The sequence below is a fragment of the Hirundo rustica genome, chromosome 13, assembly GCF_015227805.2.
Source record: "Hirundo rustica isolate bHirRus1 chromosome 13, bHirRus1.pri.v3, whole genome shotgun sequence".
Taxonomy (NCBI): Eukaryota; Metazoa; Chordata; class Aves; order Passeriformes; family Hirundinidae; genus Hirundo; species Hirundo rustica.
Window position 1 is genome coordinate 12,336,146 of NC_053462.1, and position 17,419 is coordinate 12,353,564.

General features: G+C 46.3%; 1 protein-coding gene across 2 annotated transcripts; it reads right to left on the reverse strand.

The window, feature by feature from the left end:
• Positions 1–1,960: 1,960 nt before the first annotated feature.
• Positions 1,961–17,166, reverse strand: MINAR1 (membrane integral NOTCH2 associated receptor 1). 2 transcript variants are annotated; one of them, XM_040077757.2, is made up of 4 exons: positions 16,977–17,166; positions 8,103–10,458; positions 6,399–6,653; positions 1,961–2,834 (listed from the first exon to the last, which is right to left on the reverse strand). In XM_040077757.2, exons 2-4 carry the CDS (start codon positions 10,410–10,412, stop codon positions 2,637–2,639), a joined length of 2,763 nt encoding a protein of 920 aa, XP_039933691.1. In that variant the 5' UTR covers positions 10,413–10,458; positions 16,977–17,166; the 3' UTR covers positions 1,961–2,636. The 2 variants fall into 2 exon arrangements, with proteins under 2 accessions (XP_039933691.1, XP_039933692.1); XM_040077758.2 differs by lacking the exon at positions 1,961–2,834 and having other exon boundaries at positions 6,439–6,694; positions 16,977–17,126.
• Between the last annotated feature and the right edge of the window lie 253 nt (positions 17,167–17,419).

Genomic DNA, 17,419 nt, shown 5'->3' on the forward strand with positions numbered 1-17,419 from the left:
TCAATAAATTATGAAGCAGCATGGGTGTTTGGCATGCTGAGTGCTAGGGCTGGGCCAGCTTCACATCACCCAGAGCTCCATAACCTGCAAAGCCTTCCCAGGATTTTGGGCATCTCTAATCCAAAGACTCAGCTGGATGAGTTGCACAGACAAACCCTGTGATCAGTAACACCTCCCATACCCATCTCCTCCTTCCCCTTAGGCTGATATTTTCTAAAATCAGATTACTGAGATGCCCTGGTGAAAGTGCTGCTGTTTTGGGGCTGGGGGCAGCAGGGCCAGACCGTTCATGGTAGTGCAAGAGGGGCTGGAGAAGGCAGGGGGGTCTGTCCCCACTCATCCTGCCCCTCCAAGGGTCCTGTCACTGCTGGTGTGGGCAGATGGGAGGACTGACACAGCCCCCACAGGGCCACACCGCTCCCTCAAACAGCCAAGGAGAGGTGTCAGAGGGCTTTCTGACATTACCTGAAACCAGGAGTGGGTTTTTCTACATATACAATCAACTAAATTGTGCATGAGGTAAACTGCAGAGCAGCGTCCCCCAGAGCGTTTTTCACATGTCTAATATTAGATATCTTGCTGGCAGCTCTGAATCATCCCCAGAGGTTTCTCTACCTACCTATATTTACTACGTATGGATCCTGAGCTCCTGTACTCAGGTGCTCTGAATCACACCAGAACCAAAGGCAGCCTAAAATAGACAGTGTGAATTGCTCCCTCCCTGCTGTGACTCCATCCTGCAGCATCTGCAAGGAAAGAGAAACTATCTTCTTATTAAGAATGGGCCAAAGTCACAGAATTTGGGTCAGGATTCAGGCCAGGTGGGCACAGATTTTGTCTGTGGGCCTGTTCTTGTTCTCTGTTTGCTGATGGGACATCCAACCCTGTGCTTACACTTATCTTTCTGATAGATAACAGTCTTGGGAATCACCTATCCCTAAATAAAGCACAGCACGTGAGCAGCACAGAAACAACTCTCCAACTGCAGGAAAGAACTGACACACATCTAAAGTCACAACAAAGCCTTCACCTCCCACACACTCTTCCCTCAATACTTTTTTTAAACCAGCCAGAAACAAACAGTGAGTGCAGCACATCCCAGAGAGCCAGAGGAAGGAGCATCCAGGGCTTTCTTAGCTGCTGTGTCATTGTGTAGGGAGGCTGCTTCTGAAGAAACCAAATCACCCTACCCTATAAAGAGCATTCACTAAAAGAATCTCCCTTCTCTTGGAGGACCAGCAAAATCACATTATTTCCTGAAAATACTTTTTTTTTTTTTTTTCCTCTGTACTTGACAGAACAGCAATACTGTCTGGGGTTTTGCTTTCACTAACCATGACAAGCAATTTCTGTCCTAGCTTGAGAATTCCATCGAACCTGCTATTTGCATTTGGGATAAAGCATCAAATGGACATTTCCCATGGGACACAGACTGCTTGCTGTCCTGTAGATTCAACCATCATTCTTAAGTACATTAGCAAGAGAGAAGCAAAAGATCTCCCTGTGCTGAATGCATTGCATCAGCAGCAAGTTTCTACCAGTGCTGAGAAATTGTGCCCTTAATGTAAGTGTTCAGTAACCACCAGCCCTGCTGCTTCAGGAGCACTCAGAACTGTATAGAAGGCTTGTGGGAAAGGGACCTCCATTAGTATCCATTATGCTGTGATTTATGTTATGGGCTTAAAATAGCAAAAAAAATTAAACAGTTCTATTTAACCTACAGTCTAAAAAAAGGCACAAAGACTTCGTGGGGAAAAAAAAAAAAAAATTGTAACTGTTCAGATTACATTTCCAAGAACTTTAACAGAGTGTTGCTCTGATTTGCCAGCTTTGCTTGCTGGCAGGAGTGAAATTGAGACAATTTCACTGTCTGCAGAGGTAAAGAATATCCTTTTGGCAAGGCAAGTTTGCCAGCTCTATGCAAATGTTATTCAACAGAAGTAACTAAAACCTCTTGTGATTGCTTTAAAACATAATCTTTTTGGTCTGCAGCACATTGCACTTAAGTACTCAGTGATGATAGAGTGGGTCTTAGGGCAAGACCAAATACAAAGAGCCCTTTTTAATCTGAACATCGGAATGAACTCTGTTCACAGCTACACAGTCTGCTTTTGAACAAATGATCATGAAATACATAAATACTATAAAATAAATACAATACATTCAGAGTTTTCTACATTGTAGAGAGCTGTTAAGGCTTCCCTAGCTCCCCAATGCGATGCATATAGAACATTCCCTTCTATACAGTGCTACCTCCATGTATCCACACCTCCTTTAAATGCAACATAGCTCAGACAACCTTCCTCTTTTGCCTGGATTCTCATCAGTCTCTGATTCTGTAAAACATTATATCATTTCTTTAGGGAAAAAAAAAATATTGCACTTTTAAAAATGCATAAAAATCGAACCGAGTTCCATTAACTCCACCGCGCAGTTTGTTATTTAAAATAGGACTTTTTCAAAAATGTATCTCTAGTTGTTCCTCGTTCTGCCTTCATTTACAGCATTCTCCACCGGGATATCCTCGGAACATTGTTCCTTAGCGAATCCCTTACATTTTTGCCAGCAGCCATCCGACACACAGCGCGAGCTGTCCGAGACACACGTGGCTGGGAGTCACAGGTGTGTGCCCAGGCTCAGGATTTCATGGTGCAGATGGGAACCACAATGACCAGGATAACCGTACAAGCGGCCGCTGCGATCAGGGCAGCGATCTTGCAAACCTTTGCTCTCCTGAACTCGGCCTCTTTCCGTTTCAACAAGGAGTCGTAGCCAGGAGTATAAATGTCTTCCATCCAGTACTCTAAGTTGTTTGGGTTTAAAGATTCTTGAGTCTAAAAATTAAAAGGAAACGGTTGTTAATCGTCTGGGATCTGCCGTTAATAAAATAAGTAAACAAAGAAGATGTGCCTGGAGGCTTCCCAACTGCACCTGGATCTGCTGTCAGGATAAAGTGGGTTATTGCCACTTCGCGCACCCCTTCATCTCCTGGTCCCAATTCCATAAAGCTGATGAAAGTGGTAACAAAATACTGCAAAAAATAGACTCCTGCAACAGTAACATTCTGCTCCAAAATCCCTCACGTACCTCTGATTTACGGGAAACTGCATCATCTTGGATGGCATTTAAATAAGATCTCTTTAATCTGTTCGACAGCAGAGGCATCAGCAAGTGCCGGCCTGTTACTGTTAATAATTTTTAAATTATTAAAGCTCAGCTGATGGGAAAGGTTCTCTAATATATGCTCCTCATGCACTACATTTCATAAAGCTAACCCTAATTTTGGTGCTGTGACTTGCCTGCAGTGCGTGATCGCCCAGCCCATCCAGCACCCAGTCCTGCCCCTGCAGGGGCAATTTACAGAGCCCTCCGCTGGAATGGCACTGCCTGGGGACACAGGCAACCTCCAGAACTTTATCAGTATTCCCATCTGGATTACTTATCTTTTATGTCTTACAGCTTTTTATTCCTAAGTAATTATGAGCTCTTAAAGCTTTCCATTTCAACCTTGCTTGTTTTTTCCCCTTTAACTTGTGTGTTAGAAGAAAATAAGGGGAAAACTGGGAAAACCCAAACACTACAGATTATATTGAACTTATCATCAGAAAGGAGTAAAGCAAAAAGAACATTTTGGGAAATGACGGCATTTCCCCAAAGCTGTCTCCTTTATCTGAGGCTCCAAAAGCCTATTTCTTTAAAAAAAAAAAAAAAAAAAAAAGAAAAATATTCCATATAAAAATATTACAGCGAGAATATCCTAACACACACCATTTCTGTGCTTGCAACAGTCCTGATCCAAATCTTGTTGGACCCTGCAAAGAAACTCCAGCTGACTTGAGAAAGATTTGAGTAAGCTTTTAATTGACTAATTCAGATTTTGTGGCCATGAGCTACTGGCTCAAACATTGTTTTGCCTGACAGCAGCATTTGTTTTATGTAAAAAACCTCTAAAATAAGCAATTTTATAGCTATCTCAGAAATAAACAATGAAAATTGAGCAATGGTTTTATGAAGATTTAATGGACACCTCCATGATAGTGTTAGGATGCTGAAACAGAGGCCGTCAGCCACATCTGTGATTGTATCTTTAGGGCTTTGAATGACCTGTTTCAGCCTTGTGAAAAAAGGCAGCAATCTCATCTCTAAAGGCATCAGAAAACAGCCTGATACTGTTTCATCCCAGTGGATTGTCATACACAGAGCAAAGCAGTGAATCTCACACAGAGCCCACACCTGGGTCAAGCTTTGGGCCTGGCTAGTTTTGCAATTTCTTTTTTTGGAGGAAAACCCAGTGGACTTGTCAGGTTCCAGGAGAAATTTTAAGTGACCAAAGGTAGAAAAACCCCAAAGATAGGCATACTATGCTTCAAGGAAATTGCAGTTTTGAACCCGTCTGCCTTGGCATTGACCTTTTAACTACTTCAGAAGGAAGATGCATTATTGAAAAGGCCCATTACTGTTAATCAGCTTCCTTTCCCATTTCATTGCCAGACGTAGGAATGTTCATTAAGGCATAATGTATTTACTTTCAGTTCTAATAAACTTAATCACTGGGGGAAAAAAAAAAAAAAAAACCCTACTCATCAGTCTGTGTCTATTTTTTAAGTTTGTCAGTAAGCTCCATTATAAAGTCTAGACATGAGCTTTGCAGGGTAGATGCAATTCTGACAGTCTTTTTGGAGGGAGAGAATCAAACCAGTAAACTTCTATCACCTTTATCCTAAAGATAAATGATGGCAATAAGCTGATTTCTCTGGTTTGCTCAAAGTCATGCAGAGCTGCTTAGAGAGAACAAAACAGCCCAAGGAGGAGCAGATGGAGAACACTTCTCCCAGAGGGGCTTTGCTCCCAAATATCACCTCCCTTATGGCCTCACACAGCAGGTAAGTGATGCTTTGTGGCTGCCTGCTGCAGAGGAACTTCTTCCAGCCTATTCCTACTCTAGCATACAGCCTGCAATGCCAGGGTTAGGAATTTAGTAAGCCCTCAAAAGCTTTTAAGACCCAAAAAGCAGCAGGGAGCTGAGGCAAGATGCAGCCTGGTCCCTGTGCTGCTCGGTTTCTCTCTGAGTGCGCTTTAGCCACAGCAAGGAGCAGGGGCTGGTGAGGGAAGGGAAGTTTTCATGAGTCAGGCAAGAAGGTGAATCTGTTGTGCACAAACTCCTGCACAAACACTCATGGAAGTTGCACTACAGCACTGTGTGGGTGATGGTTTCAAATCCAAATCAGCCAGCTCGGAGTCCCGAGGCACAGCATCCTGATGCTTTCCTAGGGATTAGTCTGATGGGTTTGGAGCTGGCTTAGGTACCTCAGCACTGAGCCATTGAGGGCTGCCATGGAGCAGCAAAGTCTCAGCCTCTTCCACACCACCTTCCCTGGCAGACAAGCTGTGAGACAAGCAGACTCTCTCCTTGAGCATAGCTGCACCCCACAGACTGTTGCCCACAGAACCCAAAATGCCTGAGGTCAGCACCAGACCCCCCCACTGGTCCCACATTCTACTGTCAAAGTGCATATAAATGACACACAGTTATTTGCACATCAGTGTGGAATTCTTTGTGTGGCACATTTTGGGTTTCAAGACCAAGAAACGCAAATTTTCTTTGGTCTTTTTGGTCTCAATGGCATTTTGGATGTCATTCTTCAGGTTTCCTCTTTAAACCTCTGCTCAGATATCTTCCTTCCTAAAAGATGTGTTGTGTTTATCAGGCAACACAGGGTATCCAGTGTGGGTGCTCATTTTATGTCAGGTTTGTGATTTCATGTTGGGAAAATGTAAATGCAAAATTTGAATTTGTCTCCTCTGCTTGTTGCACAAGAGCCTGCACACTTGCAAGCTGAACCAAAATGCAAACTAGACACACCATTAGTTGCCTGGCTGGTTTCCAACAGCCACTTCAAAGCTTCAACAGTGACGTGTTTCAAAACCAGTCGTGGTATTGAACGTCTTCTACAAGTATTTGATGTCTCGTGTTCCTAGTAAAATGGAAAAAAACCAACCCTAACACTGCAATTCCCTGTGAATAATTCAGGGAGAACAAAGACAGCGGAAAAGGCAGCAGTGCCAGCTCCTGCGCCACTCTGCCTTGCTGCAGTTGGGGATCAGTTCACCTCTGCACTCTCTTATTCCCCAGCTCTTTAGAGTTACTAAAACCACTGGCTTAGAAGATATCTCTCCATTGCAGAATAAGCTGGGACCATCAACCTGTCAAGCATCACATTCACCAGTGAAACATTCACACTCTTCATTGTCCCTGGCCAGGGTGGATAGGGATCAGCAAGATTAGAGGTTCAACATTCCACAGTTCTTCCCTGAGCTATCCAAATCCCTTCTTAAATGCATATTCTGGCAACATCCATTTGCAATCAAGCCATTCAAATTAAACAAATGAGACTCACTTGTAGATCCAAGGCTGCAATCTTGCCTTTATCCCCCGAATTCCTCGTGTATTCCTCTATGGTCCATGATGGCTGGGCACGTTTCACTTCAGCCAGCTCTGTCAACCTCATGTCTGTGTAGAGAGGGTTGCTTTTCATGTGTGACTTGAGTGAGGCAGGGTAGGGATGAGGACTAAAGACTTGTTCAATCAAGAAAGCATCTTTTGGCTGTTTAGAGAGTCTATGTGGCTGTGGGATTTCGTATTGCCTGTCTGCCTGCAATAGGGTTTAAAAGAATTTGAGAGAAAAAAACAAGACTATGAGGGGGTTAAACACAAATGACAGAGATAATCCTTTCAGAAGCACCATATGATAAAAAATAGACCTGCTAGGATAAAGGTTTTGGATGGCCTTCATCCATTTGCCCACCTTCTCACAAACAAACCAAAGAAGTTTTGAGGTATTTTACAGACACAACTCTGTATTCAGTATAACATGAACACAGTGCTTGTGCAGCAGAAGAAATTTAGGGTTTGTGCTGTTTAGGGATCAAAAAACTATTCTGAAAATGTCCCTGACATCCACAGAAGCCCAGCTGATCTGCAAAAGCTGAGAGACAGAAGCAAGCTTCCAGGTTTCTGTTTCCAGATCAAATCCTAACACAAAGTATTTTGAGGGATGGTCCCAGCCAGACACTGCAGTGCCCATGGTACCACCCAGTGTCAGCCACAGGCCACTAAAGGAGTCTGGAAAGGACTCAAAATCAGCATATCATCCTAAACAAAGCAATGTACAGAAAAGCCAAGGTTTGGGCTAAGGACAGCCTTCTTCCCCCTCTGCAGTCTAGCAATAACCCATGGTTTGTGGTTTCTTGTTCACCCAACCGCACTTATTTCCATCCAACCTCTCCCTCTCTTTTCTCAACCCTTCTCTGCCCTCACACCCTGTTGTAAGAAGGCACAGCATGCCTGTCATGTCACAACAGACAAGGGGCTGCAGGACCCCCTCCCCAAACAGAAACAAGCGCCCACCCCATGCAGTTTCAACAGAGCAGCACCCAGAGCCCTGCATGAGGGCAGCCAGGACATCCATGGGGTCAGTAAAAGGGGGCACAGGGAAGCTGCTGGGAGGATGGGCAGAGCTTTTCTGCCCAGCCAAACCAAGAGCACAGCTATGCTGCAGTTCCACAACAGGAGGCTTAAAACTCATTTAAATGACCATGAAAGTCAGATGGAGAGAACATAACCACAATGAGCATCTCACGGTACACATACAAGGGCTTTTTTCCTTGAGGGATTTGAATCCATGAATCTATTTCGTTGGCTTTTAAATATGTGCATACTTCTCTGACAAAAGCCATCACAATTCAATTTCAAAATATCCCTTCTAAAACAATCAGCAGAGAATTTCAATTTTCCCCACACCTTTTTCACCAAGGTAATTACTGGCCTTCTTATGTTCCTACCATCATCTTCCCAAAATGTTACCCACATTACCACCCTCCCTTTGCAAAAAAGCAAAGCTTTTAGGAAGCAACTTGGCCATTTTACGGCTGCCAAGCAAGAACCTACAGGTACAAAATCACTCAATTATGATAACAATAAAGGCAGGCATAACATGGCAGGGCAAAGCATTGTCATACCCCGAGGCTTGTGATGACTATGGAAGACATTCATAACCACATTATTTTTAAGCATTTGTTACGTGAGTTTAAGTTGAAATTACCTCTTTAGATTTCCTGTGCCAGTCCTTATTTTCTCCTCCATCTCTCTCTTTCATCTCCTCCTCTGTAATGCCAACTTGGTTGGTGTAAGTAATAGCTCTCCAGTCTCGGGGAGAGTTTGAAATACTTGCTATTTTGGATTCAGTTGCACTGTTTTCTTCTGTTAATGATCTTGATGATCGCCTCGTAAACAAACTTTTTTTTAAGGCTTTTACTCGAAGACTCTCACTATTACTTCCACTGGCATCTGAACAGCACCATTCTGGATTATTCTCCAGTTTGCCTCCGTGAGGAGTATTGTGGCACTGAAATATCTGCGGGGAGTTGCTCTCATCTGATGCGGCATCGCTTGTCAAAGAGTTGAGATCTATTTGTACGCTGACCTTCTCTGGCTGCTGGATTTTTTGATCCAGCTTGCTTAATTTTCCCAGGACTTGAGAGATTTCTTCTCGAACACCTGAGAGAGATTCCAGTTTCTTCTCTATTTCACCAATTCTCAAGACTAATTTGCAGACACTCGTTTTCAGTTCATCATCTGTGTTACTGACATCAGCCCTGACCACTTTATCCAGTTTGTTACAGGCACTCCCATTGGAGATCTTAGTCAAATTGTGCTCAGGTGAGCTCTCACAGTCTGATTTATGCACCTGAGACAAGGAACCAGTGCTGTTGTAGCACGAGGACTGCATCACTCCAGTGGACCCGCTGATACTCATGTCATCCAAAAACCGGAAAATGTCACTGATGTCATCACTCACGATTTCAGAGTCATCATCCGACTGCTTCAGAGAGTGCCGCTCGCCATACTTGGCTTGGCCTGCTGCACACAAATCCTTGCATTTCTTGTGGTCCAGAACCTGCTGTTCTGTTTGTGTCCCAACACTCATGGTCCTGTCAATGCTTAAGATCTGGACAGAAGTACAGTTAATGCTTTTATCCTTAAACTTTTTGACTGGCTCGTGTTTCTCCACATCTAAGATGGAAGGAATTTCCTTAGGTTTATGCCCATTGGGTTTCACAGCATAGTTTGCCTGCATAATTGGTTGCTGGTCCTTTGCATTTAGGTAGGCCTGATGCCTTTCAACTGAAGGAAAGTTTGGAGATGGGTTGCTCGAACTCTGGTATCGTGGGTTCTCTTCCGACTGCTTCCTATTAAAAAATGAACGTTCAAAATCAGGGACCTCCTCAGTATTTAAACTCCAGCTTTTAGCTGGCCAGGCAGTTTGCTTAGTTGGCTTTCCAGTCCACTTTTTTGTTTCCTGTGGTCCAAGAACAGTAGTTGGGCCAAAATACGTTGAAGCTTGAAGATCATCTAAACTTTCATGCTTCACTCGCCTTTTGTCCGGTATAGGAGAATAAATTGGATTCAAGTACTGGCTGCTGTATGGCATTTCAAAGCTGTGGTTGAAGAAAGTCTGCTTAGAGCTTTCTTTCCTGTTCTGAGGCTCTCTGTGTCCATCTTCTGGTGTTTTGTTGGATGGGATTAAGTTGGGAGATATTGTAATCAGATTATGAAAATCTTCTTTGAATATATTTCTTTTCTGGACACATGACTGCATCATGAACGGCTCATCATTTGAAATGAAAGTTTCTTTTATGCCTGCACTTATAGGCAAGGAATCCTGGTCTGAAATAGATTCATTTTCAATGTTCATGGGGAAGTACGTACTCTGCATTTCACATGGTGGGGACGTGGCGATGGAGTAGGACGCCAGCGCCTGCAGCCTGTCCAGAGACGCAGCCCGGCCCTTCATGTCCTTGCTAACACCAAGCAAGAAGTTGGGCTCTGAGGAGGGGACAAACTGCTGACAGTCTTTGCAGTCCATCTTTCTGCATTTCGAAGACCTTCTGACCGCAAAGCCCCGGTTAAAGTCCTGGTCATTGAGCTCGCAGTTGGGCACACAGTCAGGCACGCAGTCTGCCATATTGCAGATCTCCGTGTCAGACCTGCAGGACTCGAAGGATTCCTTCTTCTTCACTCTGTGCCTTGCAACTGGAAGCTTCTCCTTGGCCACTCCCCCGTTCATTTGTATGAGGTTGAATATTGTTACTATATCTGCTGCAACCATGATTTTCTTTGATTGCTGATTGTTTACAGTGCATCTCATTTTGTCTTTGAACAAAGTCGCTGGGAAATTAGGATCCAGGCAAGCAGTGTAAAACAGCACGCTTCTGAGCTTGGCCAACTGGGATAAATCAAACCTTGCACACAGGGACTTGCAGAGATCCTGGTAAGAAACAGTATTCTGCTTTGTGTCCAGCTCCTCCAATATCTTCACCAGGAAGAGTGAGGATTCTTGGTTGGACTCCATGGCTTAAGTGTATTTTGCCGTTCAGCCTGGAAACCACGTTCCACTTCTACAGCAACACAAAAAAGATGGAAAGTCACCCACAGATAATACCCAGGGCCTTGCAACTCAGCCAGAGGTGGGGCCAGACTCCCTAACCGTGCCATCCAGGGCTTGCTTTTATAACTCATCCTCATGTTCTGAACTTCAGGCTGCAATCCTAGCATCCAGTAAATCGATGCTTAAATGGATAGAGGGGTTTATCTGAGAAGGCTCCTTTATGCCAATGTCTACTGAAGAAACCGAGTGAATAAACAGCAGAAGCTTTGGAGAGGCTGAACTAATGGCAGATAGACAATCCCAGCCTGGTTTCTATGGGACTGTCACAGAATTTCTTACCAACTTATGAGAGGTTCAAAGCACAGTTTGAGCATCAAATTGTCTGAAATAATTCCAGTCCTAGATTAACCAGGGCTGATCTACAGCACCACGACTGAATGCAAATGGCTCTGAGGAAGATTTTCTGACAATAAACTTCTGGCATGTTTTTAGAAGTTATCTGAGAACATAATTACCATCTTGCTTACTTTAAACCATTTTTTTCTCCTCTATTCTGAATTATCTCCTTTGGATACTTTGACATATTTTTTCCAGAAATACTTTTTCTTAAGCATAAGATTCAGGAACAGAAAAGTTGCCAGGTCCCATTTCAGCTTTTAGATCAAAAGTTTAGCAAAGAATAGAAGGAGTTAAAAAAAAATAAAATCCTACTGACGCTTGAAACCAATCCAGCAGATGCTAGAGGGCTGGTTGCCAATCAGGGTGGATTTGAAGACAGAGAAATATCAAGGACAGAGAACATCCTCTTCAAGTGATGTGCTCCCAGTGAAGCCTAGGAGTGCATTTCCATTCACCACCCCGAAATGACAGGGCAGAGGTGAACAGCAAAAGCTTCACATTTATGTGGATAACAAGAACAGCTTGAACAAGCACGGCTAACACTAGCAAACATCTCAGGGACAACATAAACCCCTGCACTTTCAGAATTGAAACCAACCCTTAGCTATTATGGATTAGGAAAGGATGTTGATGATTTTTCATCCATCTATTGTGAATATCCTTGTCGGTGTCTCTGCTGTTGGCTACTAGGAAAGACAGAGCACAGGATGGTGCAGTCTGCCAATTGCTATGTTTGGTCACTCCGTCTTTGTTATCCTTACTGATAGGAATGACAAAATTTTCTGTTTCCCAAAAAGGTATCTTGCCCCATTATCTTCCCCCATTCACTCCCACCCTTAGATGACCACTGGAACTGGCCTCTCCTCCATCAAGTGCAGAATATCCACCCAAATGGCAAAGCACTGAAGTCAACATTGCAAGGTTTATTATTACTCATCCTTAAAAGGCACCTTCTGGTCAAAAACCTCAGGACTCCTGAGCACTACTCCAGAATCCAGGGCTCCCGTTTCATCTCCTGCCCTGACATTACATATCAGTGACTGCTATCAGTATCAGAAGCCAGAGTACTTCAGTTTTCATAACAAAGAGTTACCCAAAAGAATACGAAACAAGTCTCCATATGAACTTGGTTGTTTATTTAAATAACATCTTTCTACTGTGTGTGATCAGGAGCTGAGCAGCAGCAATGTCAATGTATTTCTGTGATTGTAAACACAACTGTCAGAAAGCAATGGCTACAGGGATTTTCCAACACCTCCACTGCATGCATGTTTGCTTTTAAAGCTCCTGTATTATGCATAGCAGCGCAACTCTTCTGCTAGCTGACAAAAGAGAAAAAATGTTTTACTCTTCTGTGCTCAGCTCCAAGAAGTAATGCAAAAGGCTGGAGGAGGATGCTGGTACCCTTCTCCTCTCGGCAGTGTGTGCTTGGAGGCACAGCCTCTTTCACAGCCTGCCTTTGTATTTCTCTGACATCTCACCATTAATGATGCTCCCACGCTAGGTCCAAACTCTGCTAGTTACCACTGAGGCTACCAAGTCCTCACAGAATCAACTTCACATGTGGAGCTTAGAGACATTCCCAGCTGTCAGGGGACTGGCATTGCGAGTTAATTTTCTGCATGTTATAAATCTGCCACTTGGGACAGGAGTGAAAATATGTCTTTTTGTCACCTCCAGGCTGAATACCAGCAAAAGCAACTATCTCCTCCTATTTGTAAATTCACAGCTTCTTGCAAACCCCTCACCTGGATATACATTTTCACAGCCAGATGCACACCCTGTGGTGGGCTGCCAGCAGCCTGCCTTCTCCCCACTCACACTCCTGCTAAAACACCCAAGGAGAAAGTTTGTGCTAATGTATTTTTGACAAGTGTCAACCCATTTTGTTGCCCATCTTTCTGTCTTTACTCTCTCAACCCAGTAAGGATATCCCAGGTACAGCTTCTTGAAAGTCTTTGCTTTGTACCAAACCATTCTTAACATCGTCAGAGGTTTTAACTTCAATTCACGTTTCTAAACACCATGAATCTGGTAAAACTCAGGTGCAGCCTGATTTGCAAGGCTGCTGGGTGATGACAAGTTCGGTAAGTTGAGTGGAATCCCTGCTGCATACTCCCAATCTCATGTGGCTTCTACTTAGCTCCAACAAGGACCCTTGTTTTGGGGACCCCAATCCATACACAGCAGTAAGGCAGAGGCTCTGAAGCACAGACTCAAAGCAGGAGAGCTCAGCTAGGCTGGATTAGCCCAGTTCTGTCCCTGTGCTCCCAGACCCAAGCCTGGCAGCTGACAGTCAGCTATAAAGCACGGAGAGGTCAGGGAGGTGACAGAGGCTTTGAGACAAGGGTGACCAGGAGAGAGCTGAACCTGCTCAGGTGGGAATTCAGCCAGTTCATTCAACTGAGACTCAGCTATGGAAAATGAAAAGGCAGGCTGGAAGCTCAGATGTAGGCCCTGAGGAAAAGAAAGCTAGCTAGGAGCTGGAATAATTTCCTCTTCACCCCTTGGCTGCTCTCAAACAGCTTTTTGGTGTGAGAGTATTTTAGGTGTGAAAGGTATCTCTGGGCTTCAGCCTGAGCATGGAAATTGGTGCTCCCTTGTGCCAGTGCATCAGAAACATTGCTGCTAGTGGAGCATCAGCAGACTGGGGCTGTGAAGAACAGGATGTACTACCCCATAAGGATAATATATAAGGGCCTTGGAATCTTTTTTCCTGGTTCAGGGATGAAAACACCTGGTGCCAAAATTTTTAGTGGCACATTAAGCTCCTCTGTCTCTTGTCAAGCCTCCTAACAGCCTGCGACAAAGACAGGTGCTTCTTGGCAGGCTGCCCCTGGAGCTGCCACGTCCCGGGTGCCAAGCACTTGGCCATGCACCATCTCAGCCATTATGTCCACGTTCATTCAGTATCTCTCAAAGCAGGACCAGAATAGACCTAGATGTGGCACATAAATGCAGAGCTGTGAAATAAGCACAGGAAGGCCTTTTAAAGAGGGTACGGGGTCACAAATCAGTCAAAAGCAACAAAGCGAATGGAAGCACCCACAGCAAGAGCAGCAGCGCAGGGTCTCCCCAGATGGCCTCAGTTCCATCAAGGTCCTCGTGCCGTTACCCTCACTGCCAGCATCCACACACCCTTCAAACCCCCCTCAAACAGACCTTGGTCTCCAGACACCTGGAGCTCCCCAGACAAAGGGATGGGATCTGATTTATTTACCTTCACCAAGACCATCTCTGACCAAAGGAGCCGCTTCGCTTTTCATCCTTAATGATTTTGTTATATTAATACTGGAAGGGTCGCTTTGACTCAGCTTCCCGAGATTTGACATTTGCTGCTCTAATAGCGCAATTATATCCCAGCATGGACTTGCAGAGCATCATGTTGCACAGCCAGTCGATGGGGGCTGGCTCTCCTTGCACACAGATGAGCTCCAGACTTACCACAAATCGATGTCCTCTTGCCCTGCACCAGGAGCAGTGAACTGAGATCTCATCTCACCACTAACCCACCGTCTCAGCCTCTGGAGAAGTCCAAGAATATTACCATTCATCCTCCATCCCCAGTGGAGCTTTCTGCTGCACAAAGGGAATATACTGTTCTATTTTCTGGTGCCTTTAGGAACCAAGCCTCCATGAAACCTCTCCCTGTGGTCCTCCAGGCCAGGGGAACCTGCAGACTCTTTCAGGCATCTTGCTTCCTTGCAGAAAAGACAGAACACACTTCCTGTCCTCACCACCTCCCAAATCAGCAGTGGGGTGGCAGTGATCCCCTCGTCTCCTGAGTACCCTATAAATTTGCCATTCACAGGAATTCATAACATTAGTACTGCTTCCCAGTTACCCTAGCTGCTTTCATGTGACTCCTTCAGCCCAAACCCTGCCCTGCCAAACAGTCTAAGGGCAGCACACATCGGGGCAGATAAAACCCAGCGCAGGATTCAAGAGACAGTCCCACCACTCAACCTCCCTGAGCAGCTGCAGGGTGGCAAGGTGCCCTGCACGAGTCTGAATCATGGTCACTGGCAGACAGACCACGTTATCTTCCTCTCTTATTTCCTCCTTCATTTCCTTCCCTGTTCTTTGTGCCACTGACATTTGCTCTCCCCATTCCCCAAAATCCACAGCAGGTGCAGCTAACACACAGATGTGACTGCTGGAGTCATCATTTCCCCTCTCCCTTTGATTTGCCAGCCAAGAGAGAAACAGCATCCTTGTTTTGGTCCCCCCACAGTGACTAACGGGCCACCCTAGATGCCACTACGGTGACAGCAGACAGCAAGTGATCCTTGCATAAATCCCCTCAGAAAGAGCCAGCTACTTCAGCACAGCAGAGCATTAATACAGAGCCAGTGATATGCTGTTTTACTATTAACTTGAGCTCATAAATCATTCAGCCTCTCTTCCCAACACCAGATACTATAAAACAAGGCAGGCAAAGCTTGCCTCACGTGAAATGTAACCCATGGAGATGGAATTCAGTTTTTGTTTTCTCCTACACTCATAAATCCATTTCTCTGTCAAAACATTAAGAAATTTCTGATGAAGGAACAGGGACCTCGAGCCCCATCTGGCTTCCACTGCACACAGACACGGGAGCAGGCACTCGGGGAAACAATGCCCGTTTCCGCACACCTTATTCCTCCTCCTCCCTCCAGCCTTCCGCTGCTCATTAAAAAGAAAACTAAAACATGCCCTTTGGAGCCGTGCCCGTGCAATGGCACCTGCTCTTCTCCACCTTTCATTGAAAAGTCCTCCTGACCGGTCTGACACAGGCTGTCTCCTCCGGACTCGGCTGCGCAGGAGCAGGGTGGGCTCAGCCCCTGGGGCAGGGGTAGGAGGTGGGTGCTGGCTCCCTTCCTCGCTGGTGTGGTTTTTATTCACTCCTTCAGAGCCGGAGGGAACGGACGCCCGCATGCCAGGAGCTCACGGTGCCTGTGCACCGGCTCTGGCCAGCGGCTCGCTGCTGTCGTGCCTGGGAAGGATGCACGCTCCGCACCCTCCCGGGCATCCCAGTGCCAGCCTCCTCCGAGGTTCACCGGGGGTCGCTGGCAATAGCACTGGAAGAAGTTGCTCTTTTCTGGCTCTTGTCTTGTGTGAATGAGCCCTGGAAAACTGCGCTTTACAAACCCAGCTCCTTAACAGAGGCAGGCTCTGCTGTAAAAAGATTCTGCACAGCACTTCAGTTTTCTCAGCATCCCAGAATTCAGTGGTTTCTAAAGGATCTGAGGGCATAAATTAACAGGGAACTTGTGGGTAAAAGCAGTGGACCCTCATCCCTCGAGTCGAACACGGTTTGCTATTGATTTTTCTTGCACAGTAACATTGAGCTGATTTTTGCATGGTTCAGTTATGCAATCCAGGTTAAGGTATCTCTACAATCCGAGAAAGTGCAAACAATCATTCTAAAACTGTGAAATAAATTACTTGAATTATTACTGCATCATATACTCTTGGTTATTCTTTGCCAACTCTTGGCCCACAAATACACACACAAATACTGTCGTCCCAATACATTATTAGAACACATCCAAGCCACGTTTTTACCAGATTTTTTTTGTATAAGGAGACACCATTAAAAACACTGACAGACAGACACCAAAAAGTCTAACTGAATTAGGTATGAGCCATTTATCCCATCTCTGGGCAACCTGGATTTTTGCACAGCAAACCTATAACGATCTCACGGCCACCCCAGACCTGACTGCTCCCTTGCCCTGGTGGGTCCAGCTTCTCTGATCCCCATCTCTTCAGACTCCCTTTGGGGTTTGGGGTCCCTGGGGCTCAGCCCAAGGGTCACCCACTTGCTCCTCTCGGGCACATCCAGATGTGCGGGACTGAAGTGGAGCTGCCAAAGTCGCAGACGGAGTTTCACGATTTTGGAGCACCCCCTTTCTTAGAGATCCTAACAAAGAGGCAGGAGCCCGGGGCACCGCTGGGGACCACAGGGCTGAGGGGTCTCTTACCTGCACTTACTCCTCCTGCTCGCAGCCCGGCGCGGGGAGCCGGTGCTGAACGCGCTCTCCGCGCCCCCCCGGGTGCCCAGCGCATCCCCGGGGCTGGAGAGAGGGGGAGGTTGTCCTGGGCGCCCCTTTCCCCCAGCCCACCCCTCCCGCACCTGGGGCTCACCTGCGGGCTCCGCCTGCCTCTGGCGCGGGGAGCGCGGCCGTCACGGCTGGATCTGCCGCTGCAGCAGCCGCTTCCCGGCCAGGAGGAGGAGGAAGAGGAGGAGGAAGAGCCCGAGCCTGAAGCCCCAGCAGGATGCCATAGCGCCGGGCTGCGCCGACAAAGGCGGCAGCAGGTTGGCTTGAGAGGAGGGAGAGAGGGGAGGGAGGGGAGGAGAGAGGGAAGAGAAGGAGGGGAGAAGGGAGGGAGGGGGCTGCACAAGCCGAGCCTCCCCGCACCGCCCCCCGGTCCCGCAGCAGCGGCAGGGCTGCCCCGGCCGGCCCCGGGCGCTGCGGCAGCGCCGGCCCCGGCTCCGCAGGGACGGGGCGCGGCGGGGCCGGGACTCCGCTTCCCTAAACCATTATCCCTATTTATTGTCATGATCAGTGTGAGTCCGGACGCTCCTC

Excerpts from the sequence above, each read along its gene's own strand:
- MINAR1 (XM_040077757.2), bottom strand. The coding sequence starts at position 10,412 with ATGGAGTCCAACCAAGAATCCTCACTCTTCCTGGTGAAGATATTGGAG. Across the intron at positions 6,654-8,102 it reads GGCACAGGAAATCTAAAGAG|GCAGACAGGCAATACGAAAT; the intron begins GTAATTTCAACT and ends ACCCTATTGCAG. Across the intron at positions 2,835-6,398 it reads TTGCAGCCTTGGATCTACAA|ACTCAAGAATCTTTAAACCC; the intron begins GTGAGTCTCATT and ends TTTAATTTTTAG.